This window comes from Bemisia tabaci, chromosome 1 (assembly GCF_918797505.1).
Source record: "Bemisia tabaci chromosome 1, PGI_BMITA_v3".
NCBI classification, from domain to species: domain Eukaryota; kingdom Metazoa; phylum Arthropoda; class Insecta; order Hemiptera; family Aleyrodidae; genus Bemisia; species Bemisia tabaci.
In genome coordinates this window covers 41,012,792-41,040,052 of record NC_092793.1, presented here as the reverse complement: position 1 = coordinate 41,040,052, position 27,261 = coordinate 41,012,792, and the positions used below count along the sequence as shown (strand labels likewise).

The window sequence follows — 27,261 nt, the reverse complement described above, 5'->3', positions numbered from 1 at the left end:
GTGGGCATTTGGTGATCTTGGGATTCGGAACAAACCAGGTCCATAGTGTACCGCATCCTTCTTGAAAAATCATATCCCTCCTCCAACTTGTTTCCCCAAGATGAACTTGTGCTTGTTTTAAAGCTTAAACGGTCTACTTTCATCAAAAAATAGTTAGATTAAGTACTTTTTGTGCGATTCCTTCAACGTCACAGCTAAAAAGGTGAAAAACTGAACATTTGAACTACGGCAACATGGCAACAATGGATGAAATTTCCAATATGGACCAATTTTGTAATCATTGCCTGAAAGCTGGTGTTTTTTTCTACATTTTGAGACCAATATCATCTCTCTACGACAAAGCGTTAGCGAGATATGCGAGTTTAATTTTTTTACTTTGACTCCCCTCCCCCTCCCTCCGTGATCGTCCGATTTCAAAAAGCGTCAGTGTTTTAGACTTGGGAGGTGATCCTCTATCAACCTTGAAAATATTTCGAAGATCAGGCCAAGGTTGAAACGGAAAATTTCGAATGAGATCCTTCCTTCCTTGCTCTAGTCACAAGAACAAGAGGCAAGTGAGAATTGGAATCGATGCGCGATACGTCATTACTAATCTTTGTTTACATTCCAAAGAGCCAAAAACGTGAATTCTCACGGTGAATGAGTGAAAATGTCTGTGTGTGTTTCATGTGCGTCTGTGTTAGTGACTACGCGCTCACAGAGGAACAAGTGCGTCTTCATGAGAGCGTTATCAGGCAACGCGCCGCGCCGCGCCGTCGCTAAATAGTCACCAGAGACTCTGCGTGAAACTAAATTCGGCGATAGTACGTTAATATAAAAATTGTACCCCACTTTCTTGAACCTTAGGCGTAGCAATTTATAAAATTTTGGGCATTTTGTCACTTTGGAACGATTTTTCTCGAAAATTTGGCAACGTAGAAAAAAGTTTCACCGAACAGTTTTCATTCAAATATTTTTATGTGTTCTTTTCAAGAATGTATACGGTTCTCAGTTTAAAAAAAGTTTTTTGTGTGTAAAATTGAAAAAAACCCCTAAGAATGGGCCAATAATGGCAACAATGGACTGTAAGGCTCCTTAAAATTTATCGGATTCCTTTTAAACGGTCAGAAATGGTAAGTACGCAAAAAAAAATACGTGAGAGTCATCTATTGGAAGAGTGACAACAGTTGGAAAAGTCGACGGAAATAACTATTTTTCGATGCTAGAATTTTGGGTTTGAGGCGTTATTGCACCTTTGCATGGACTCCGTTCGGTAAAATATTTGGCATAGAGTCTACCAAGGACTACCCTAGTGGAAGTGAACCTCATGCGACGGGAGGTCTGCAGGTGGTGAAGCATCCGCGGCGGGGACCTAGCTGATGCAACCTCCAGCAACCTCGAGCCAACCACCCGCCGCATGGGGTCCCATGGGGTTGACATCCCGTTCCAGGAAAAGCTGCATAAGGTGACGGGTGGTACCTTCCGCGAAACCCAGTCCCCTCAAGTAGCCACCCGCGGACCTTCCGCAGAGCTCCCGCAAGCCCTAATCACCTCAAGCAAGGGCCAGCAACCCCATGCAGCTCACTAATTACACTGCCTCTGCACACAGTGGGCAGTCCCAGGTCGAAGGAAGGAGGAGTTTAGCTTAAAAATCAAATTTCTTTCTCAAAGAGGAGGAATTTTGGGTGATTAACTTTAACCGTTTAAATTTCGTTTTTTTTTTAACTTTGCACGAAATTTGGGGACTTAAAAACGCAATGTTGAACTAATTATGAACTTACCGAGATAATGTTGAGGCAAAGTTAGGGGAAATTGGCTCATTTTGTGGGAAAATAGTATGACCTGTGAACTGGCGTATTTGGGGGTCCGAACAAATTAATTTAAAGTGATTTCTGTGATTTTTACTATAAGTGCGTACAATTTGGTAAATTTTCCTGTTTTATTTTTTCCTCTACGAAAATTTGAACCGGAGTTATGATTTTTTAATAGGTCAAATCTGACCTTTGACCTATCGTAACTCGGTCAAAAATTATGATATTGATCTGCGGTTTGCGGCAAAATTCTTCGTTTTTAATGTTCTTTCCAGTGATGTAGCGCAAGATAGGGGTTTACCATTTGAAAAAAATGTTGGGGTGAGGGAAGGACACAAATTTTGACCCCCCTACCCCCCTCCCCCCTAGAAGATAGAGACATATAGATAGGTAGGTGGTAAGATAGGTGATCCCTTTGAGCTAGAAACATTCCCAATGTTTCGTTTTTCTATCTCTGACCGTTCATAAGTTACCAGGGGGGTACAGACTTTTGGGACACCCTATATATTTATAATACTTCCCTAGTGGAAGTCAGCCTTGTGCAGGTCCGTGCGGCGGAAGGCTAGGTCCGTGCAAGTCCCCGTCACCTCGTGCAGCCATCTGCGAAGGACGGGATTCCCGAAATTATGTCTTTGTTTCGCTTCCCTCTGCACGGACTCACGGGAGGTGACGGGGACTTGCACGGACCTGCACAAGGCTGACTTCCACTAGGGTTAACACCATACAATACACCAGTGTAATACAATAACACCAAATTGCAATTTTGGAATTGATTAGTTTAAACTTCTAATAAATTAGGTGCCTGACAATAGGAATTTGGTCAAAATTGGAAACCTTGGAATTATTGAAAAAAAAACCAAGATAAAAATTATTCATAGGTATTGAGAAGTTAAAAGTTCAAAATGATAATTAATCGTCTATGGTACTCATTTTTAGCTCTTTTTTTTAGCGTGATATAACTTTTTGATGTTTGGCGTTGTGGGACAGATCACCTATGTTAAAGTCACTTTCACACAAGGTAGGTGCCTACAAGTGAAATCGGAAGATGTGATCTTGTTTTGAGAGATGAAAGTGCTAGGTAATACTTCTACGGTTAAAATTACCTTGAGAGAGGGCAAGTTCCATATGGGGAAGTCCAAATGACTAGTAAGTGAATTATTCCTAAGATTAAGCTCCCGGAGTGATGGCATCCCAGAAAGTGCTTCTTGGCCGATCCGAGTAATTTGATTATCATTCAGCAGGAGTATCTCCAGAGTGGGATGCCCTCGGAGAGTCCCGAACAGAATATCTACAATGCGGTTGTGGCTTAAATCTAGTAGCCTTAGCCTCGGCAGCGCGTCCAAGATAGAGCGTAGAGTAAGTGCGTGCTCTATCTGATTGTACGACAGCCGCATCTCCTCCACGTTGTCATCCGACAGCGGGATGAAGCTCTCGGCGTGAATTATCTGCACCTGATTATGGCTCAAGTCGATGGAGCGCAGTAGCGGCGTCCGGTAGAATGCGCCTCGCTGTACCCCTAAGATTCGGTTCCGTGTCAAGCTAAGATGCCGTAGCGAAGGGATGTCGACGAATGCCCCCTCCTCTACCTGTCGCAAATATATTAAAAAAAATTAAAGAGCAATTGCATGATTAAGGCATAATCTCTCTAATAGTTCCCTCAAGTAGTCAAATTGGCGATTGAGAATCAAGCATTTAAGGTACATCTTCAACATTGTGTAGTGGACGGCGAAATACTACCGAGATCTTGCAGCGGTGTTATAGGTACTGATACGGAGTGGGGTAATTAATCGATAGTCTTTCAAAATTGATCGAAGTCAATCTATAACCATGAACATTAATCTATGAAACTTTAATAATCGAAGGATCGATGAATTGGCGGGCGATCAATCGATTATACATACATTAAGTCGCTTTCACAGCGCCGCCTCGCGCTCTGCGACGCCCAATCTCCATTGCCCCATATCCTGCCAGAGATCATCAGGCAATTGGCACCTTCTGATCTCCTCCTCCATTCCTTGTCGCCATCCTTTCACAGGACGTCCACGCCGTCGCCTTCCGGGAGGAACCCAACCGAAAACCTGCTCGGGCAACCGATCGTTTGTCGATCAATCGATTATTCTGTGTTAATTTATTACCCTGCACCTTAATTACATCCCGCTCACTGCAGGCCGATCAGCGAAAGAATGTCATCCTCAACCCGAATAAATATACACCGTTTAGCTATCGATTTTAAAACCATTAGGTCCACCACGTTTTTTGACTATTCTGCCGTGATGGCAAAGAGAGCAGTAATTGCAAGCTTGGATGAACCTCGAGGCACATTAAAGCATGTGCTAATCACGGCTCATACACGAATGCGCTTACTTTTCTCTTTGCTATCACGGCAGTATTTACCTACTTCGGCACGCGACTTGTCAAATCGAGAACAATCACTCCAACTAGTTATACAATGTGACACTAATTACTGTACGACACGCCGCCTTCATGATGTCGTAGAGAAGGGATCGAAAACGGTAATTGATATAGAAAGTAAAAACTATGAAAAGGATGATGTTAGCTCGATTGACGAGTTAGTTTGTTGGTGTTTACTTGCAGCAATTACAGTGTTCAAGTAGTGATTTTTCTGGTGAGTACTTTTCCCTTTTTTTACTTTCTCGTATCAGAGAAATCAAACGATTTTCCTATCAAGATATCAGCATGGCCCAACTGTTAACGAAGAAATATACTGGGCTCATAAAATTTACGTAATTTCCAATTAAATTTTTTTCTTCCTTAGAAATTTATCAGACATTTTCATGAATAAAAATTAAATATTTTAAAATTGCAACTTTTTATTTTAAATCACAAATTCAAGCCACTAAAAAACTCACATGGTAAACCGAAAGAAAGAAACACAGAACCATTTTTTTCTTCTTCTTTTTTTGCTTTGATTTTGTGAACATAAAATAAGAATAGGTACCTTTCCCCCCTCGGTTTTATGAAATGTTTTATGTACCAGAAAAAAAATAATAGATATAGTAGAACTCATAGGGCTCCTTGTTCTAAAAAATCTAGGATATCATGATAATATTATTCATATACAGGGTGATCCAAAAGTCCCTTCCACCCCCTCTAACTTTTTACCTAATTGAGGTAAAGATTTGAAACTTGAGGGAAATTCCTAGGTCAAAGGGAGCTACTTTTTGGCCCCCCTAAAATTTTCAGGGGGGCCCCCCTTGGGGGAGCAACGGCCCCCAACTTTTGATTTTCAAATGGGAAGACCCCCTTTGTGATAGCTCGTTCGAAAGAGCTTAAAAAAAGAAAACTTTTCGCGCAAATTCGAAGTCAATATCTCAAACCGTTTTGAAATGGCGGCCGGTTAAAGTTCAAATTGGCCAACAATTCACACCGGTTATTTGTCGATGGATTTGCGCGAAAATCGGTATATAGGGGTATTTTGACACGAGAAAAACGAATTTGACGTTAGATTTTCAAAAAAACCAAAATTTCCAAAATGGCCGCCGGTTAAAGTTTAAACTGGCCGAAAATTGTCACCTCGGTTTTTTCTTGATAGATTTGCCTAAAACTCGGAATTTGAGAGTATTTTGGCATAAGATAAACAAATTTGAACTTAGATTTCTAAAAAAAGCAATTTTTGGTAATTTTGAACTTTAACCGGCGGCCATTTTGGAAATTTCGGTTTTTTTTAAAATCTAACGTCTAATTCGTTTTTCTCGTGTCAAAATACCCCTTCATACCGATTTCCGCGCAAATCCATCGACAAATAACCGGTGTGAATTTTCGGCCATTTTGAACTTTAACTGGCCGCCATTTTGGGACGGTTTGAGATATTGACTTCGGGTTTGCGCGAAAAGTTTTCTTTTTTAATGCTCTTTCGAACGAGCTATCAAAAAGGGGGTCTTCCTATTTGAAAATCAAAAGTTGGGGGCCGTTTCCCCCCCCCCCAAGGGGGCCCTCTTGAAAATTTTAGGGGGGCCAAAAAGTAGCTCTCTTTGACCTAGGAATATCCCCCAAGTTTCAAATCTTTACCTCAATTAGGTAAAAAGTTAGAGGGGGTGGAAGGGACTTTTGGATCACCCTGTATATAACTTCAAAAGAAGAAAAAAATTGTTTTTTTTCCTAAATGCGATCCATTTTTCTTAATTGTTTAATCCCTCTCAGAAAATCCCATTTTCTTTTCTCATTCTTTAGATAACTTACTATGAGCATTATGTTGATTACCAACAGTGAAGAATCTGAAATTCCCGCCAGGGTATATGAGTTATCCCCTTCACCCCAACCAACCCCGCCAGCCTCCCCGCGAATTTATCCCCGCATCTTACGAAGATGCAGACTATCCAATCCCCCCGTTAACCCAGCAAGCTCCTCCCAAGCCCTAACTTCCATCTCCCGAACCATCCACGTCAGCTTCCTCCGAAGCATCTACGTCAACTTCCCCCGAACCAACCACGTCAGCTTCCCCTTAGGGATACCAACCTCAATTCTCTAAAATCCCAAATTCCTCTTGAAAAAAAACAATTGATTTCATAAAATACAGCATAGGAAGCGAGGAATGAATATTTATTTCAATCTAAATATTTTTGTCCCCAGAGCAACAAAGGAAGCAGGAGGAAAAACTGGATGTCAAAGCTTCTATGAACCTTCAATTTATGGCTTTCTATTCAGCGACTCTGGAGCATATTTTATTCCTTTTCCAATTCCAAATTACCATCCCTGTTAAATTAAAATAGTTTATGCTCATGATGAAAGCGACTACTTTCATAAGCACATATAACTATACGTTTTACAAAGTAAGGAATGGAGAGGAAAGTCTCGATAAATTTCCCGGTATACTTCTGAAAATGAAAGCGCGATTATCCAAGTCCGATTTTTCGCTAATAATTTTCAAATTATACAGGGTGGGCCAGAAGTTCCAGGACGGACGGTCGGCTAACTTTTGAACGGTTCGAGATAGAAAAATGAAACTTTGGGAATGTTCCTATCTCAAAGGGGACCATCTTATGGGGGAGTCAAAATTTTGGTCCCCCTAAGGGAGGGGGCGGGGGGCCCCAACTTTTTTTTTCAAATGGCAACCCCTATCTTATGTGATACCTCATTCGAAAGACCAAAAAAAACTAAGAATTTTGGCGCAAACCGCAGATCAGTGTCTTAATTTTTGACCGAGTTATGATACTGTCAAAGGTCAAATTTGACCTATTTTCAAAAAATCACAACTCCGGTTCAAATCATCGTAAAGAAAAAAATAAAACGAGAAAATTTACTAAATTGTGTTCGCTTTTTGTAAAAATTGCAGAAATCACTTCGAACTAATTTTAAGGGGGGGGGGGGGTTCGGACCCCCAAATACGTCAATTCAAAGGTCATTCAATTTTCCCGCGAAATAAGCCAATTTCCCCTAGATTTGCCTCCACATTATCTCAGTATGGTCAAAATCAGTTCAACATTACGTTGGGCAAGTCCCCAAATTTCAGGAAAAGTTAAAAAAAACGCAATTTAAGGTCATTAAATTTGACCGTTTGAATTGGGTTTTTTTTTAACTTTTCCAGAAATTTGGGGACTTGCCCAACGTAATGTTGAACTGATTTTGACCTTACTGAGATAATGTGGAGGCAAATCTACGGGAAATTGGCTTATTTCACGGGAAAATTGAATGACCTTTGAATTGACGTATTTGGGGGTCCGAACCCCCCTCCCCTTAAAATTAGTTCGAAGTGATTTCTGCAATTTTTACAAAAAGCGAACACAATTTAGTAAATTTTCTCGTTTTATTTTCTTCTTTACGATAATTTGAACCGGAGTTGTGATTTTTTGAAAATAGGTCAAATTTGACCTTTGACAGTATCATAACTCGGTCAAAAATTAAGACACTGATCTGCGGTTTGCGCCAAAATTGGCGCAAACCAATTTGGTCTTTCGACCAAAACTTCTTTTTTTTTGGTCTTTCGAATGAGGTATCACATAAGATAGGGGTTGCCATTTGAAAAAAAAAGTTGGGGGCCCCCCGCCCCCTCCCTTAGGAGGGACCAAAATTTTGACTCCCCCAAAAGATGGTCCCCTTTGAGATAGGAACATTCCCAAAGTTTCATTTTTCTATCTCGAACCGTTCAAAAGTTAGCCGACCGTCCTGGAACTTCTGGCCCACCCTGTATAAAGATTTAGATGAAGAAATAGGGTTAACCATTTAAAGTGAAAATAGGTTTTTAAATTTTCTTGCTATGGAATTGATAACTTTGCAAGACAACAATCCCAACATTCGGCAATTTTTCACATTGGAAAAATTCCCTGATCTTGAATTGCATTTTAATGTATTTCAAATCAGTACTTAATACTTATGCAAAATTAAATTCACAACTCAGTAAATTGAAGCAGGAACTACATCCATTCTCTTTTGCGTTTAATTAATAAGAATTGTCTGTAAAGTCCCCCCTATACATCAATAGTAGGTAATCAAAATAAAAGAAAAGGAAATAAATAAATGACCCTTTACTTATCCTCATGAAAAATATTTATGGATCTCTTTTAAATCAATTCTTTTTTTCTTTCTTTTTTTTGCCGCAAATAGGAAGAAATGGTCCCTAAGTTGTCAATCCTTTCCGTTAGCAAAATAACTCTGGAACAAATCATCATCCTTTTCCAAATTGCCACTCCTCTAATCTTTAAATATACCCTCTTGCTCCGTAGTGTTGAACTAATAGGGTTACTAATATTAATTAATTAATCAAAGTAATAATGAATTTATAAATTCGTTTCTGCGAGAGAAAGTTTATCTTCTTAAATCAGTGTTGTGTGCCGATCAAAGACATAAAGACGGAGTGCTAAAAGCAAAAAATGAAGCTTCTTTTCAACCACCTCTACTATTTTAGAACTAAGGTTCAGTGATGCCTTAGCAGAAGCAATAACAGTCATAACCTATGCGGAATTTGATGATATCATAGAAATATAGATAAGGGTCGCATGGTTATTGCCGACTAGGTATAGTGCTTGAATTTTGTACAAGAAAACCAGAAAGAAAAGAAAATGAACTCCCTCGAGGTTTCAACAGCTCTCCAATCGTTAGGTACCTATTAAATACTTTGGTTTGTGTTGCAAATAGATTGCCGAACGCGATCTCTACTCCATGTGGTATTGTGGTAAATACAGACCCTGATTCAAAACCTGGTACTCATTGGGTAGCCATTTATGTCGATAGGTTCAGGAACTGTGAACATTTTGGCAGTTATGGACTGCCACCATTTGTAAACCACCATAAAGAAATGTTTAGTAATTTGATTTGCTTATCAAGATCTATCCAGTCTAGTGTATTTATATTATATTTAAGTTTTAGAATGTAGAGGCCCTCTCCATTGAGGATCGGCCAGGAATTTTATTCAATAAATTGTCATCTTAACATCAAACCACATTCTTATTCTTTACAAACCAAACCATATCATTATTTTCCCTAAACAATATTAAATTTTCAAAAGAAGAAGAGAATTTAACTTGTGCACCGGATTAATTTTACTTTAACTGTACTCTTTAAAAGAAAACGAATAATTATGATCTTTTATTTCTAAAAATTTATCCGGTCCTAATTGTTTTATCACTCTACATCACTTCGCAAATCTTTCAACTCTCCATATACCTACATCATAAAATAAGTTTAAATGAGATGATTGCATATATATTTACTATTTATTTATCAATATTTTCCTTCTTTCCCCCCTTTTATTTCAAAATTTAAGCAGCAGAACCGCTCCCATCATTTTTTACCGTTGGTTACTCTGGGATCAAACTTCTAGAGATGATGAAACCACTAAGATTAGATTGAACAATTATTTTAAAAATGACCCATGTAGAAGTTTTATGAATCATTCTATTGTGTTACGGACAATGGGAGTAAGTGCATTTTAGGATGAACTTCGGAACACATAAGATCATGTGCCAACCATGGTTTATACAAAATAGGTACGCTTACTGCTCTCTTCCATATCACGGCAGCATTAATAACCCTATGCTGGCTGATGGCAGTGAGCAAAATCGCTCAGGGTATTTAACGGAGGGTAATCGATTGATCGCTAGCCGATTCATCGATCCTTCGATTAGGTATTAAAGTCTCATAGATTAATGTTCATGGTTATAGATTGACTTCGATCAATTTTGAAAGACTATCGATTAATTACCCTTCTCCGTATCGATACCTATAACACCGCTGGAAGATGTCGTTAGTATTTTGTAGTCCACTACACAATGTTGAAGATGTACCCTAAATGCTTGATTCTCAACCGCCAATTTAACTACTCCCTCATTTTGACGCAAAATGGATGATGAAACATTTCAGTGGAGGGTCCTCGGGCATATAACAACGGTCGCCGCTATGCATTACATAGTCAGTCAGAATAATTTTTAACAGTACGTGCTAATTATCAAAAGTACCTAATTTACCACGAAAACTTTTTGATCTAATTTAATCAAAAAGCTTTTGATTTTTTGTTTTTACATGGCGTATCGACATATAAACGACGCCGTTGAAGGTTTACTATTATACTTCATTTTTTATTTGGAACTCAGTCAAAATAATTTATGGAACACTTTTTTGTTTTCTGTTAGGAAAACATTCTGTACTTATGAATATTTGAAGCTACGAGGTTGGCTTGTTTCTCTTTGCAAAAATAAAATAGTATAAGCGTAAATTTTGAAAAAAACCATGTGGAGATTCGTATTTTAGCTATGGATATGTTTGTTGGATGTGCTGACCTGTGTAATCTCGTTTTCGTCCAGGCGGATTGTGGAGAGAACAGGAAGGTCGCGGACGGCGGCGCCGACGGTGCGGGCGCTGGCGAAGCGGTTGCCGACGAGAGCCAATTCTACGAGGGCCGGGAGCCGGGCGAAAGCGCGCGGGTGAAGCCACGAGAGCCCGCAGCGGGTCATGTTGATGAGCGTCAGCCGCGGAAGGTCCGATAAGAGCCCCTGGTCCAGCCGCGAGATTTTCGGGCTCGAAACCACGTGGATCTGCTCTAAGTACGGCAAGCTGATGAACAGCTGACTCGATATCTCTGTCACCTCCGGAGCCTGCTCACATTCAGAAGCATATCAGTATCCTCAGTTTTACTTACCAGGAATCCAGCCATATCCAGATGATCTATAGGGTGCATGACACAAACATCTTAGGACACCCCTGTAACTTTTGAACACATTGAGAGCAGACTTAAAATTTTGACAATGCGTCAGACAGTGTGTCAAAGTAAACTACTTTTCTGGGCACCCCCTGAGGGGGCCACGGACGCTAACTTTTTTTCAACTGGCAACCCCTATCTTGTAATACATTGTCTGATACATAATATAAAAAGACAACTTTTGGCGCAAATTTCAGGTCCACTTGTCAATTTTTGACAAGATGGCGGCCAAAAAAACGGCGGAAAACCTGCAGTTCTGAAGAGAAACCAGATACTCCTGGGTTATTTGACACGAACAAGACGAATTTAACGTAAGACCATGAATGTTTTGAAGCCTCTCCAAGATGATAGCCGAACAGAATGGTGGAAACTCCGTTTTTTAAGGTTTTAAAGGGTTTTTGCTGATAAACATGTTTGCAAGTCGGGATCCCAGGGTAATTTGACACGACAAAGACGAATTTGACATCAGGCCATCAAAATTTTGAGGCCCTCCTAAGATGGAGGCCGATTACAATATCTTGAACCTCGCGTATTGAAGGAGTTTCTGCTCCTAAACATAGCTGGAAGGCCGTGTCCCGGGATTTTTCGACACGCCAAAGACAAACTTGACATCATGTCGTCAAAATGTTGATGCTCTTTCAAGATGGCGACCCTATATAAACGGACTTCCAAGCATGTTTCAGGACCTCTAGGCATATTTTTATGAGCATATTCTTGCCAGCAACGCGGATTTGGCGCTAGATGTTCAAACAATGGTACAAACCTAGCACGTACCTTGCAGATTGATGGAAAATTTTTGTTTTTTCTCCTAGGTCACCCTCACTTCGCTTAGTAATGCCGAAACTCTCCGCTCGGCAGCTCTAAAAATCGAAATTTCACCGTTTTTTAAACTTTTAAAGAACTTTTTGAGCAACCTATAATGGTTGTAAAAATCCGAAAATATGTGAAATGCAAGTCTATACCATCAGTATGGAAGGGAAATGTCAGAAAACTCCTAGGTCTTTTATTTTCTGCCAAGCTATGCCCACAATGGTGGAAACCCCGTCAAAAATAGCTCAATTTTGACCGTTTTTTCGCGTTCGAAAAATTATTGGACACCCTGTAATAACAATGAAGGTCCGAAAAATTGTGAAAAGTAAGTTCATACCGTCTGTTTGAAATAAAAATTTTTACTTGGTTCCTACGTCTTATATTCTTCGTCCTGCGATACCCGAAATGGCAGCGAACACGTCAAAAATACCTCAAATTGGCCGTTTTGGAGAATTTTTTTGAACACCTTGTAGGGGCAATGGAGGTCCAAGAATTTGTGCAAAGTAAGTTCATACACTCCGTAAGGAATAAAAAAATCTACTTGGTTCCTTTGTCTTACAATCCTCGTTGTGCGGTGCCCGCAATCACTTCGAAAACGTCAAAATTACCATTCTTCGGCCGTTTCTTCCATAGCGAAATTTATTATGCACCCTGTAATGACAAGGGAAGTTCGAAAATTGGTGAAAAGCAAGTTCATACCCACCAGTAAGGAAGGGCAAATTCAACAGATCCATAGATGTTTGATTGTTCGTCGCACGGTGTCTTCAGATACACAAAAATCGTGAAAAATACCTCATTTTGACCCGTCTTTCACTATCAAAATTTAATAGACACCCTGTAATGGCAGTGGAGGTCGGAAACTTTGCTGAAAGTAAGTTCATTCCATCTTCATGCAATAAAAATTTTTACTTCGTTCCTATGTTATGCATTCCTCTTTGTGCGATGCCTGCAATCGCATCGGAAACGTCAAATATACCTGAATTCGGCCAATTTTTTTTCCGAATTACCTATGTTTGCAGACACCCTGTACAGACCGCGGTGGTCTGAAACTATGTAAGAAGTTAGTGTTGTAAGAAAGAAACTGATAAATTTAGGTATTTTTTAAGTTTTCGCCTCACTCTAGGGCGTCTGGCGACAACAATAAAAAATGTGAGGGTCTTTGAAAAATTACCGTTCCGTTCTGATGTACAACGTATGTATATTTGCTTGGCACTTATAAGTGTCGCTGGTGTCATAACAGGGTGCCGAAAAATTTCACACACGAAAAATTGGCCGAATTCAGGTACGTATATTTGACGTTTCCGATGCGATTGCAGGCACCGCACAAAGAGGAATGCATGACATTGGAACGAAGTAAAATTTTTTATTGCATGAAGATAAATGAACTTACTTTCAGCAAAGTTTCCGACCTCCACTGTCATTTGAGGCTAATTTGAGGTATTTTTGACGTGTTCGCTGCCATTTCGGGTATCGCAGGACGAAGAATATAAGACGTAGGAACCAAGTAAAAATTTTTATTTCAAACAGACGGTATGAACTTACTTTTCACAATTTTTCGGACCTTCATTGTTATTACAGGGTGTCCAATAATTTTTCGAACGCGAAAAAACGGTCAAAATTGAGCTATTTTTGACGGGGTTTCCACCATTGTGGGCATAGCTTGGCAGAAAATAAAAGACCTAGGAGTTTTCTGACATTTCCTTTCCATACTGATGGTATAGACTTGCATTTCACATATTTTCGGATTTTTACAACCATTATAGGTTGCTCAAAAAGTTCTTTAAAAGTTTAAAAAACGGTGAAATTTCAATTTTTAGAGCTGCCGAGCGGAGAGTTTCGGCATTACTAAGCGAAGAGAGGGTGACCTAGGAGAAAAAACAAAAATTTTCCATCAATCTGCAAGGTACGTGCTAGGTTTGTACCATTGTTTGAACATCTAGCGTCAAATCCGTGTTACTGGCAAAAATATCAAAAATACAAGGCGAAACTGCCAAAAACACTGGAAAAATCTCGATGTTTAAGTACTAAGGCTCTGTGCGCGCTGGGTTAAAAATTTTTTTTTCTCGAAATCCTCTTGGCTACCGCGTTTTTTTATCACATAGAACCATTTAAGGACTTCCATTACTTGGTTTTGTCGATTTAAAAAAAAAGTCCCATCCTAAGGGACCCCCGTATGAAATTTCAGGGTCATACGACCTACCGTTTCCGAGATCCACTGATGCGTGAGTCAGTCAATGTAAAGTCTCTTTTATTACTATAGATTTGTTTATAAATTTACCTTTACAAACCTTTGTAAGGACTCTTCCACTTACTTTAATGTGTTCTTTTTTTGTGCTATTGATTGAACAGTTGACATTAAAGTTAAAAGCTCAAAATTTTTTCCCAGTGACTCGTTACCTTTTTTAAAAAGACAATCTGTGTACCAAGTTTCCTCCCAGGCATCAAACGTAAAGTTTTCAGCAATATTTCAACAGGTGTCCCAAGATGGACGCCAGGCACCTATGCCCCTAACTTGGGACACCAATAAAATGATGGGGAAAAATAGGAAAAAAACCAGAAAAAAAAACCAAGTAGACAGTCAGAATTAGCTTTTTAAGGTCTTTTATTATTTGCACTAGACTGCAGGTGAAAATATAAATATGCCGCCGAAATATTCATCAAAACGTGTTCAAAACGTCCGAAGTTGTGCACGGTAATCAGGGTCATTTTCATCAAAACTTGTGATAAGACCCTCAGGTTTGTCCGTATCTTCTGAGTTTTCAAGCAAAATTTGAATGTCAATTCTCATTTAGTGTCATAATCCGAGACATAAAAATATCTAGCTATAGCATCAGGGTATACGTCAGAATGAGCCGAAATATCATTCGACATCAAGTTGGTATGCAGCTAAAAGCTAATTATTTTTTCATAATAAGCTGTCCCGACAAGTTATTGCAAAGAGCCTTTTCTATTCTCAAATCATTCATTAGATTACTACCTATTAAGAACCAGGGTTGGAGCGATTTCTGTCGAAAACCAATAAAAATATTATTGACGCTTACGTCGAATTGATGATTAACAAACTATACCTAAAGCTTATTCAATAAGAACACGAGTACTTACATCAAAAATAACATATTTTTTACATTTAGATTACATTTTATCTCTAAAACACTGTTTTTTTTTTATTTATTCAGTGCACCTTGTAGAGCTGACGGGCAAATTTGCGATGAAAATCGCCAGCCAAATGCAGGTTATGCAACCGGCGATGATCTTGCGCTGCACGCGGATAGTTGCATACCCTACATCTTGCAGGAGCACTTTGGTGAAGGGTAGTGTACCCCTGAAGGTTTATGAACTAACTAAAGATAGTAAAACTTGCGAACTCCATGTATTTTAAATATGCATGGGTCTAAAAAGGCCCCGGTTAGGAATTTGAGGGGTGTTATGTTCAATAAATGAATGAACGCACTTTGAGGAACTAGCTATTTATTCATAGTTACTAATTAACAAGACTTAATTAGGAACACGCCATTCCGGCTGCAGCAGCTGATAACAGATAACCGATAAGTAACCTTGCACGTCGCGCATGCGCATTATCCTTTCAGGGGTGGCGTTACAGTGATTGCCAACCTGACTACACGAATACTAGATTTCACTATTACAACAACTCCTTTTTTTTACACACGGTTTAAACATACAATTTGTCTCTAATTTATTCACTTAATTACATAATCATTAAGATAATTGGAAGGTTTTTTAATTCTTTGCTCTTCTATAATTATTCTGCCTCGCATTAAACCTCTACCTCGCGATTTTGCATGATCCTTTCTGGAATCTTGGTAATATACATTTGAACTTTGAGCAACTGGACTTTGATAATCTGAACTAATGCTTTCTTGTTGATCATTATTAGAATTTCGATCAACTTGAGAAGTACTTGGACTTTCAAATAAAAATTGGATATCTTCTTCTAACTCATTTTCTAAAGCCTTTTGTTTTTGTACTTCTGCTGTTTTTTCCACCACGATGCAATTATCCTTATCGTCCTCTGTTTGAGATTTTTTCAAGATTTTATTACCACTATTTAGGGGAGACCGGGGCTATGATGACCAGATTTTTTGAAAACTTGTGTCTGAAGAAACAGAAGAATAGAATGCCATTTCTTTAATGCTCTAATCCTTGAGCATACGGTGTGAAATTAAAATCAACTGAAAACATTGTGCAAAATACTTTAATTTTGTGAGTTTCATGCGTTATGCGTTTTTAAAAGAAAATCCATTTTGGTCAACATAGCCCCTGCTTGGGGCTACATTGGCCACCCCCGGGGCTAAGTGAGCCACCTGTGAGGAAGCTACCTATGTTAACCTTGTTCAGTTGATTGTAATGGCACTTAAAAAAGCTTAGTATTATGCCCTTACACTTATCTTTCGAAATGTTTGTAAAACTCAATACCTTTGGAGCTAAAAATTTAAAAATAAAAAATTTTTTTTTTTAAAGAACAGTATCAAAAATAGTGAGTTGGCGTGAAAAGCAACTTAAAAAATAATAAGAAGATCTACTTCTCCACTAAATAGGACCTTTTAAACTCAAAGAAAATGGATTTGAAACCATACGCAAAAAAAAAATATAAAATGTATGTTTTCTTAGTAGGTCAACATAGCCCCAGAAAAATGGTCCACATAGCCTCGATTGAAGTTACCTCAAATCAAAGTCATCCAACTGAGAAACAAGGAGTCAAAAGCCATAAATCCATACACTAAAATCAAAGGAAAGGGGTCTACTTCAAATAGAAACAAAGATTAATAAGATACAAAATAAATACTCGTCACAGCAAACAAAATTCAAAATTAAAAAAATCGCATTTTCGGGCTATTTTCGAAGGTAAACAAGAATGTTACAGCACAGAGCATAACAGAGGGGGACACCATCGATGTTGATATTTTAAATTGTTAGTCTACATCGCTGCCAACCTTTTTTCTCATCAAAACATCAAATTTACGTTTTCCTCTACAAAATTCTCACGATGGTTATCATAGCCCCGTGGCCAACATAACCCCGGTCTCCCCTAGACTCTTTTCATTCTGACAGTCTTTTCTAGCTTTGATAAATAATCAATTTCTTCTGTATTGTTTTTCATTTTTACTTTCTATTACATAAGATCGGGGTTGTTGACATTTATTAACAATTTTGCCAGGTTCCCATGCACCTTTCCATAATTTTTTAAAGAATACTTGGTCTTCTGCTTGGAATTCTGATAATTCTCCATGACCCTGTGATATTTTTTCATTTGCTCTACCTCTTCAATTTTCAAGTTATGAAATTTCTCGAATGGGACTGCTTGTGGTTTAAGGCTAAATTTATCAACATACATTTTTGTTCTTAAATTACGCGACCTTTACAGTCTCGCAGGGGAAGGCATTTTGCCTTTAGCTGAATTTCTAAAATTTAACAAAGCTATGTAGGGATCTTGCTTTGATTCTACACATTTCTTTAACATTTTCTTCAGTGTTTGAATTGTTCTTTCAACTAAACCATTGAATTGAGCATACTGAGGGCTGGAAGTGTCAGATTTTATTGACCATAGATAACAAAATTTAATAAATTCCTCAGAATTAAATGGAGGCCCATTATCAGAAAAAATAATTTCAGGAATTCCATTCCTAGCAAATATGGATTTTACCTGTGTTATGAGGCTACTGGCCTTGGTACTACCGATTTTTGCTATTTCTGGATATTGAGAATAGTAATTTACTATCATTATGTACAGGTCTTTGTTGAATTCCATATAATCCATGCCTACTTTTTGATAAGGATAATTTGCAATTTCGTGGGGAAGCAGGCTTTCTCGTTTATTGTTGTTCTGAAACATATTACAGACATTACAATTTTCTATATTTTCCTTAGTTCCTTTTGACATGTTCGGCCAGAAAATTACACCTCGGGCTTGATTCAGTGATCGCTGTATACCAAAGTGACCTTCATGTACAATTTCTAGCATTTGTTTTCTTAATTCAGATGGAATTACTACTGCTAAGTTTTTATAGAGAATACCATTATGGTAGGACAGTTCATCTCTACAGTGAAAATAGTGCTTTAGCTCACCTTCCACTTTATCTGGCCACTCTGATCTACAAAAATCAATTACTTGCAACAAAATTGAGTCAATATTATACATAGATCTTATTTCATCTAATTTTTCCTTTGACATAGCAAGATTTTTAGTTATTACACTGATGTGTAAATTAGTTTCATGCTCAATTTCTTCCATAATTTCAGCTCTATTAATTGGAGCTCTTTGTTAAGTTGGTAGTCCGCATCTCACATTGCCACCTGAGGCAGCACTGTCGCCCAAGCCGTCCGGGGTTGTCGGACTAGGCACTCCCTCAATATATATCATCATGGCGTCATCATAGTCTCTCGTTCTTCTCTTCCTCACCTCACAATAGGAGTTCAACCACATATTATCATGGTGTCAGGTGTGAACATCTTTGTCCAAAGTTTTTTAACCATTTTTTAGTCTAATCGACGTATCTTTTCTTCTCTCGCGGTCGCGATCCAGGTAAATCGCGTCGAGTCATCATGTGTGGCCTGAAGGTCCTCGTGTAGTCGTGTTCAGTCATAGAATGTAAGTCTATTAAATCCATTTTAATCGTTTTATCCTTTGATTTCATAATCCGTACTGTCTGATTCCTACGAAGCAAATTTCTGTCCTATGATTCTGTACCGGCATCCTTTATCATATATCCTAGTCATCAGTCCTTTGTCCTTAACCTAAGTCCTAACCAAATGTCCAGATTCCAACCATCTTAAAAATGGATTTACGTCGTCTCGTTTTCGTTCGTCTTATTTCATCGTTTGTAACGTGACACACAAGCCAAATTTGGTGTTTTAAGTTAATCGTCAACCTCAAATGTATCGTCAAGTGTCTCGATTCATCGACTCCAGTTCTGCGTCTCTTCTATCACCGTCATGAAGGCAAGTTAATCTACTTGTCAAACCATGTCAATCCGTCTTGTCTGTCCAGTCAAAGTCACAGTCTAGTATCAGTCTGCTAGTCTCCGTCATGTCACTGCGTCCAATCTAAGTCTGTCGAGTCCAAGTCCGTCACGTCAAGTCTATGGTCTAGTCCAAGTCCGTCATGTCAAGTCTATGGTCTAGTCCAGGTCCGTCACGTCAAGTCTATTGTCATGTGTCTAAATCTGTCACGTCAAGTCTATGGTCATGTCTAGTCCAAGTCCGTCACGTCAAGTCTATGTCCGTCTGTCAAGTAAGTCCGTCACGTCAAGTCTATGGTCATATCAACTTCAAGTCCGTTATGCCATGTCTAAATCCGTCACATCAAGTCTAACTATCACGTGAAGTCTAAATCAGTCACGTCAAGTCTGAATCAGTCCCATCAAACTGATTATGTCCAGTCTTAGTCACGCCAAGTCTCCCTGTCAGTTCAATCGTCACACTGTCAGGTCAGTCAATGTACACCTGGCTACTCCTCAAAATTGTCTGTTAATCTTCAATATTGTCTAAGCTCAAAAATTTAACATCAAATCGTCAACATGTCTCAAGACGACAACACCAATCCTGCCTCAACGTCAACCTCTGAACGTAACAACTACAGAGCCAGTTTTGATGTTGCCTCATGTCCTCCAATGGTTTTTAAGGGAGAGCTCTCCGCCCAATGGAAGACATGGAAAATCGATTTTGACTTGTTTATGCTCTCAGCGAACCTCACCCAGGAAGGCGACCCCAGAAGAAATGCACTTCTAGTTAGATGTATGGGTAAGCCAGCGCTAAACATTTTCAAATCCTTTGATGTTGATGTTAATACAGTCAAACATACCGAACTTGTAGCCAAATTTGACGCTCATTTCTCACCTAAGGTCAATGTTACTGTTGAACGTCTAACCCTTTTCAGCAGGAAATAGAAACCAAATGAGTCGCTTGAAGATTTTTTAACGTCTCTAAAAAATCTCAGCATTAATTGCCAATTCGGCAACTTAAAAGATTCGATCACCAAAGATTTGTTCATTGGTAATCTCAACGTCGAAAATCAGAACATCAAAGAAGAACTTATCAAATCTGAAGAGTCGTCACTTGATAAGATCTTCGCCCTTGCTCAGAAACTTCAACTAGCTAAGGAACGATCTGAAGTTATCAATAAATAAGTCAATACTCTTGACAACTCACAACATCATCAACCCTCTAGAAGCCGATATCGTCGCCGATCATCATCATCATCATCACGTGATCGCTCACCATCACACTATCATCGTAGAAATTCTCCCAGTAATCGCTACTCACCTAGACGTCATCAACGCAGCAAACACGGCAGCCCGTATTCTTATCGATCACCTCAACGAACATCTCATCGTCGCAGCAGCAGCCCATACGCATCGAGAAAAAGCTCATCACTTCATCAATCTCCATCTCGTGAATGTTCTAAATGTGGCAACTCATATCATCGATTTTAGTGCCCAACCATAGATGTAAAGTGTCGACGATGTAATCGTAATGGTCATTTCCAAAAAATGTGCGTTGCTAGAGTTAATAGCATTCGATCATCTTCGCGTGAATGTGATAGTGATAATAATAATTCAGATATCCTCTATGTTGGTCAAGTGAGTAATGCTCTTAAAGCAAAGAAATGGTTCATTAATATTTCTATCAATGGGCAACAAGTCCAAGCCAGAGTCGATACAGGTGCGGAAACTAATCTAATCTCTGAAAAATTATTTAACGAATTAAACTTAAAAAACTGTGCGCTCTTACCACCACGAGTCCGAATCAACACCTTCACCAATCAACCAATAAATATCGTTGGTGAAACTAGATTAAATTCTGTGTTTAATGATATAAAATATAATGACATTTTTCATGTAACGAAATTTTCATGTACACCCGTAATTGCCCTTGCTCTTGCAGAGCAGGTAGGTTTCGTTAATATTGTCGATACAATCAATAAAATCAACTTATGATTCAACTCTCAAAGAATTTAAAAGTGTTTTTGTAACCAAGAACAGCATTGGCTGTGTTGGTAACAAAGAATTCATCTCCTCAAATTGTAAAAGGTTTAAAGTAAAATGTAACATTAGTCATGTATTAAAACCTAGTTGTCAATCAGAGAGTTTTGTAGGCAAACCTAAGCTAAGTCGTAGTTCGAAACGAAGGCAAGCTCGTAAAATAAGCAAAGAAAACGATAACACTCAAAATTTCCCAATAAGTAGTGTTAATCAGCCGAATTCAATTTACAATGTTGATCAATCCTAATCAAAATGTAATATTAGTCAACCAATACCAGAAAATGAAAGCGATTCATCCATTTCTAAATCCAAGTTGAAGGATGCAAATACCAATTATTTAAGTGAAATTAATGCGCAATCGTTAACAATGATTGAAAATAACCAGGATTTATCAACAATATTTGATAATTCATCTAGTTGTGATAATCTCAAAAATCCATCGTCAACAAATTTCGAAAATTCTATTAGAACATGTAAAATATCATTGTCACTTAATGACTTGCTGTCTCATTCATTAACTGCTTCGAATCAACATGATACAGAAAATAAACCCACTGAAATTATGCTTGAGAAAATTGTCAGCCAAAATTCGCCAGAAGCTAATCATGGTAAATTTAAGTCAAGAAACAGTCCTATCAAATCATCAATAAAAAACCAAAAAGAAAAATCCTGGCAGGGACCAGTTCTATAGGACCCTGGACTCCCGTAAGAGCCAATGTAAAAATTCGTGAGCAGGTACTAGTGCTGCTATCTCGCGTAGGACCCTCGCAACTCACTGCTGTTATCAGTTGTTGGACTTCATTAAAATCCGTAGGATCGCGTATAACTGCAAAAAATCGAATTTTTCACTCTACGTATGTGTGCGTCGGGCCCTCCCTTAACGAAAGGGGTCGAAAAACGCCGAAAATATACTTATTTTTCAAGAATTCAGCCGCCTTATGTGTTATTTTTCAATCTTCGGCTTAACCTCACTTTTAGAGCGGGCGATGGATGAGTCGAGGTTCGCGGGGAAGGATCCTCTGAGTTGACGAGTGCGCCTAACGGGCGAAATCCGAACGAAAAATATACCCCTTTTCGCAGGTGTACTTTACGGATAGGACCGAACCTATCCGGAGAATACCGAAGCTGGCCGAACGCAAAGGTACACGATGGTGACGTCATTTACCGATGGAGCCCGACTGTGACGCACGAAAAGCAGCTGAGTCACACCGAAATAGGCGGCAAATTACAAAAACAGAGAAATCACACCGCAATCACACGCTGAATGTGGGAGCTGAATGTGGCTTGAATGTGGAAGTCATCGGCCCGATGCCTGAATTTTGCGCGTGACGCGCAAAATTCAGCAACCATCGGACCAATTTTGAATTTGTCTGAACTATTCGAGTAGATTTAATACACATCTGGATGAAAATAACTCGAATTTGCTAAATTTCAGCCGTTGGGCGATGACTGTTGACTTCCACATTCAGGTGCTAAATTCAGCGTCTGATTGCGGCATATATTCGGTAGCGAAGAAATTAAGAATCAGTCCCAAGCAGTATTGAAGAGTCCATTTCTTTAATAAACTCTGTCAAGACATTTAACCATTTGAGCCGTAGAATCTGAATAATTTTTAACCAGTAGTTTCATATTACTCACCTCTAGTTTTATTTAAGCTTCAGCAAGTTTTTACTTAAATCTTCCAGGAAACTGAAGTTAAAATAGTGTAGATAGTAAGATTTTATTTTTGAAGGGAGCTCAATTTAAAGCGGCACATTAAGTATCATCCTGTGGATGAACCTACTGATTAATTTATGGACAATTTTATATTGAAAAAAAAGATAATATTTTCGAAAATCTTAATTTTATTTATAGTCTCTTTGTTAATATTAATTTTTATAAAAATCAGTTTTCAATGCCCAATTGCGAAATGGGAAGATGACTTAATTTAGAAGTCATACAGAGGATTATACTATATTTACTTTTCTTAAACTTGAAAACTGTCTTTTGAAGAAAGCAATTAACAGGAGGAATTATTTTGAAACACCTCAAAATGTTTCACATTTGACAGCATATTGGTGTGTTTGCCGAAGGAAATTCACTATTTTATAGGGAGGAAAAAAGGCTTCATAAGAATCAGGCAAGACCAAATTATGAAGTCAAGAGAGGAATCAGAACCTCATCATTCTGTCTCATTAAAGAGAAATCCCTTGCAAAGATTTATACTACTATTTCTATTTTCCGGGAGAGAGAAACATTGGTAAAAGTTGATAAACGATGAAACAGCAATGGCGGCGAAAGGTACACTACCGGCGAAAGGTACACTCGACGACAGCGCGTCCTACGGCAAGAATCTGCAACAGTCCAAAAGTACACCTGCGAAAAGGTATATACGATTTGGCACGATTTCTCCCGTTAGTAACACCGTGAGTTGACTAGGGTCCTAGGCGAGAATGCGCTGCAATCACCCGCTCACAACAGAACGGCGTCCTATAGAACTCGTCCCTGATCCTGGCCAGTATATCATTGTTGCTCGAAAACTGACTCATCAAGTCCAAATTGGCGTATCCGAAAACCAACTGCCAATCAATTTAAAGTATTTCCTTGTGAAAATTGTGGGCAAGAATATCATAAAATTAGATGTCCTGCCTTTAGCATTATCTGTTACAATTGTAATCAACCTAATCATTTTTCAGCATTTTGTTAAGTAAAAAATTTCAAGCAGGTTATACACAAATCAACTAATGTAAAGCATACTGATTTATTCTCTTCTCACAATGGGCCTGTTGCAAACTTTTGCTAGAGCAAAAATAAGAATTGTATCCTGTAGATAATGCCTCAAAAATCACGATGAGCGCATCGGCAAAGTCTGAAATGCAATCATAACTTCACAATCTGCGTAAGAAATTTGCGTTTTTTTGAGCTTCCCGCTTCAAAAACGATACTACGGCACAGGTGATCATTTTGTTAGAAGAGCCGCTCCATCGTCGGCAATATTCATCATGGCCGACGTTTGCGCAGTTCCTCGCGTAATTCGAGGAGAGTTCAAGGTCAATCAAGGCGGGTGAGGAAAATATGAACGTAAACACGCCCATTGTTATCTGGTCTAATCCTGTTCGGGTGTTATCTCGTCCCATCACACGTGTTTTGGCGGACTGGCGTCGGCCGTGATGAGTGTTGCCGACGATGGAACGACTCCTCTAACAAAATGTTCACCTGTGCCGTAGTATCGTTTTCGAAGCGGGAAGCTCAAAAAATCGCAAATTTCTTACGCAGATTGTGAAGTTATGAGTGCATTTCAGACCTTGCCAATGCGCTCATCGGGATTTTTGAGGCATTATCTATAAGAAACAACTTTTATTTTTGCTCTAGCAAAAGTTTGCAACAGGCCCATATCAAGCACTTAAATCATAGAATCAATTACAGAGATTCTATCGGGACAAAATTCAAACATAAAATCCACAAATATTCCAACGAACCGTCCTGTTACGTATCCGCAGCTACCAAAGACCCTAATCCAGGGAACGTTTTTAATCAAACTCATGTCAGAAGCTTAATTAAAGAAACGGTAAAACAGGTCTTACATTCAATTATTGCCTGTTAACTTAATAATCACTATTGTGTTCTTTTATCTTCATGCATACTGGCATGAGCCACTTTATCAAATTTCAAATTCAAAATCCAAATGTTTATCTTTTTGCAATTTTAACATCGCAAAAGCACCTGATGGATACTCGCCCCCGTAGAATAATTGACGTCATATGTCGCATTATCTTGGCTTGTCACATATGAATTATTGGTGAACTTTAAAATTATTTTAACACGTAACATTTAAGCCATTGTGCAACCATTTTAATATTAATCATCTCTTATTGTACGTATGGTCATATTTGTTTTAGGATTTATTTCTGAAACCTCCCATGTTCAACAAACAATTTTTTTTTTAAAGTATAAGTCGTTCTTTTGTACAAAATCTTGTTAACTATGCTATGATACAATACAATACAATAGTAATGTTATATTAAATGTAAAAAAAAAGGAACATGTTAAGTTGGTAGTCCGCATCTCACATTGCCACCTGAGGCAGCACTGTCGCCCAAGCCGTCCGGGTTGTCGGACTAGGCACTCCCTTAATATATATCATCATGGCGTCCTCATAGTCTCTCGTTCTTCTCTTTCTCACCTCACAATAGGAGTTCAACCACACATTATCACTCTTGAAAGGGTGTCTGATATATACATTTGTTTTCCAGGTACATGTTTTACTTGAATGTTGTAGCGCAACAATTTTAGTCGAATTCTATGTAGAGTTATGGGACATTTACTAATTTCTCTTTTAAACAATGTAATTAATGGCTTATGGTCTGTTTCCACAGTAACTTTCGACATAAACAAATAGTCATGAAACTTAGCACATACAACCAAATAAAAACAAGAGCATTCTTTTTCAATTTGTCCTGCTTTACTTTGAGCTTGTATTAATGTTGAAGATGCATGTGCGATTGGAATGTTATTTTGCATTATTACTGCCCCTACAGCGTCTTTTGAGGCATCAACATTGTGCGTTATAGGTAAATACATCGTAGTACGCTAGCACCGGAGCTTTAGTTATTAAATCTTTAACTTTATCAAATTCTTCCTGATGTATTTTTTCCCACTTAAAATGAATTGTTGTCTTGAGTAAATTACTTAAATTTGGGATTTCTAATTGAAGATTTTTAACAAAACTGCCAACATAATTTATCATCCCTAAAAACCGTTGTAGCTGTTTTAGTGTTCTTGGAGGTTTTATTTTTGGATTGCTTCAATTCTTTTGGGATCGAATTTGACGCCATCTTTTGACCAAACATGACCTAAAAAATCTAAACTGGGTTTTGCAAATTTACATTTTTTCAAATAAAATTTTAGACCTAGCTACTCTGCTCTCTTGAGTACTTTTTTGAGGATATCATCGAGTGTCTTTTTATCTCCATAAATCAAAAAATCGTCAATATAAATTATCAGATTAGGAATGTCTCCAAATAACTCATACATTTTGCTTTGGAACATTTTACTTGCACAAGTAAGACCAAAGGCAAGTCTAAAAAATCTGAATCTCCCAAATGGAGTGGCAAAGGTTGTTAGTTTAGAACTTTCTTCGTCTAATTCTAGGACCCAAAAGGCTGATTTGGCATCCAATGTTGTAAATACAGTGGAATTTTTTAATTTTGGTTTAACATTATCTAATGTTGGAATGTTATGTTTTGGCGTTATAATTTCTTTATTTAAGGTATGAGGACCTAAGCAGATTCTTACTTCTCCATTCGGTTTTGACACCGTTACATTTGGATTGACCCACTCAGTAGGTTCCGTTACTCTTTCAATTACTCCTAATTGCATCATCCTTTGCAGTTCTTTCCAAACTATCTCCTACGCAATTTATATGGAATTTGTCTCGGAGGCTCAGCTGTCGGTTTTGCATTATCATTTATTTTTATCTTACACTTGCAATTTTTTATGCGATCTATTCCTTTAAACATTTCAAATTAATGAACTATTGATTTATATTCATCCACAATTACATTAATTTGTTGCAGTACACCTTATTGCTTACACGTTTTATAACCTAATATTGGGGGTGTATTAATTTCTGCCACAATAAATCTAATTACATGGGCTTTGCCCGCTTGCTCATTAACACATTTGAGATTGCACTCACTGACGACTTGCATTTTTCTCCAGTAACTGATGTTAATTTGACATTAGTTTTTAGGATGGGTTTTTTGCCTATTGTTCTTTTACTTAAATTAGCAGGGATTACATTTGCTTGGGCACCTGTATCAACTAAGAAATTTGCGAAGTAGTCATTGACATTCAAAGCATTCAGAGTTACATACCTCTGATCATCCTCCTGCTTGGATTTGATCGCATCAATGAATAACTCAGGACCATCTCCATCTATCTTCCGAATAGTAATCATCGCTACCACCCACATAGCACAGAATATTGATATAATATTACAATAGTACTGACACGTCAGTAGTGTCAGTATTTATATAATGCTGATGTATCCTGATTTAATATTATATCAAGACTGTGCCAGTATTTATTAGTTACTGATTTGGAGCTGTCAAAATATTGTCACAGTATTGGCCGAAAAGGTTGATTTCATATGGAAATCAGGATTATGACAAGGTCATCAGAACACTGCAGGACACCGACAACATGTATGCATTACTACCTTGACACTGAAACGTCTGTACACTCAGCGCCCACTGTCAAGTAGATATGAAAGTTCAGACGATGACCGTCATTTTCATAGTACTGCACATGTATTACATTTGAAACATGAATTACACAAGTATACAAGTATTGAATATTATAAACCACTTACTTGATGTCCTGCGACGTTTAGTAGCGTAAAATACCCGGACGCCCTCGGGTGGATTTGAACCCGAACCGCGGAATTCCTAGCCCAGTACTCTACCATTGAGCCACAGGGAGTTGATGGTGTTTCGGGTTAAAATCACGCCTGTTAATAAGGCTGTTATAG

The 27,261-nt window shown here is 38.3% G+C and overlaps 1 protein-coding gene across 4 annotated transcripts in view; it reads right to left on the bottom strand.

Annotated features, from left to right (window-relative positions):
- LOC140226047 (protein artichoke-like) overlaps window positions 1-27,261 on the bottom strand; it is a 208,192-nt gene that overhangs the window by 52,649 nt on the left and 128,282 nt on the right. For all 4 annotated transcript variants that reach the window (XM_072306442.1, XM_072306444.1, XM_072306443.1 and 1 more), the window contains 2 exons: window positions 10,523-10,837; window positions 2,894-3,376 (listed from right to left, as the gene is read on the bottom strand). In XM_072306442.1, the coding sequence (XP_072162543.1) occupies window positions 2,894-3,376; window positions 10,523-10,837 (798 nt within the window). The remainder of the gene's footprint in view (window positions 1-2,893; window positions 3,377-10,522; window positions 10,838-27,261) is intronic.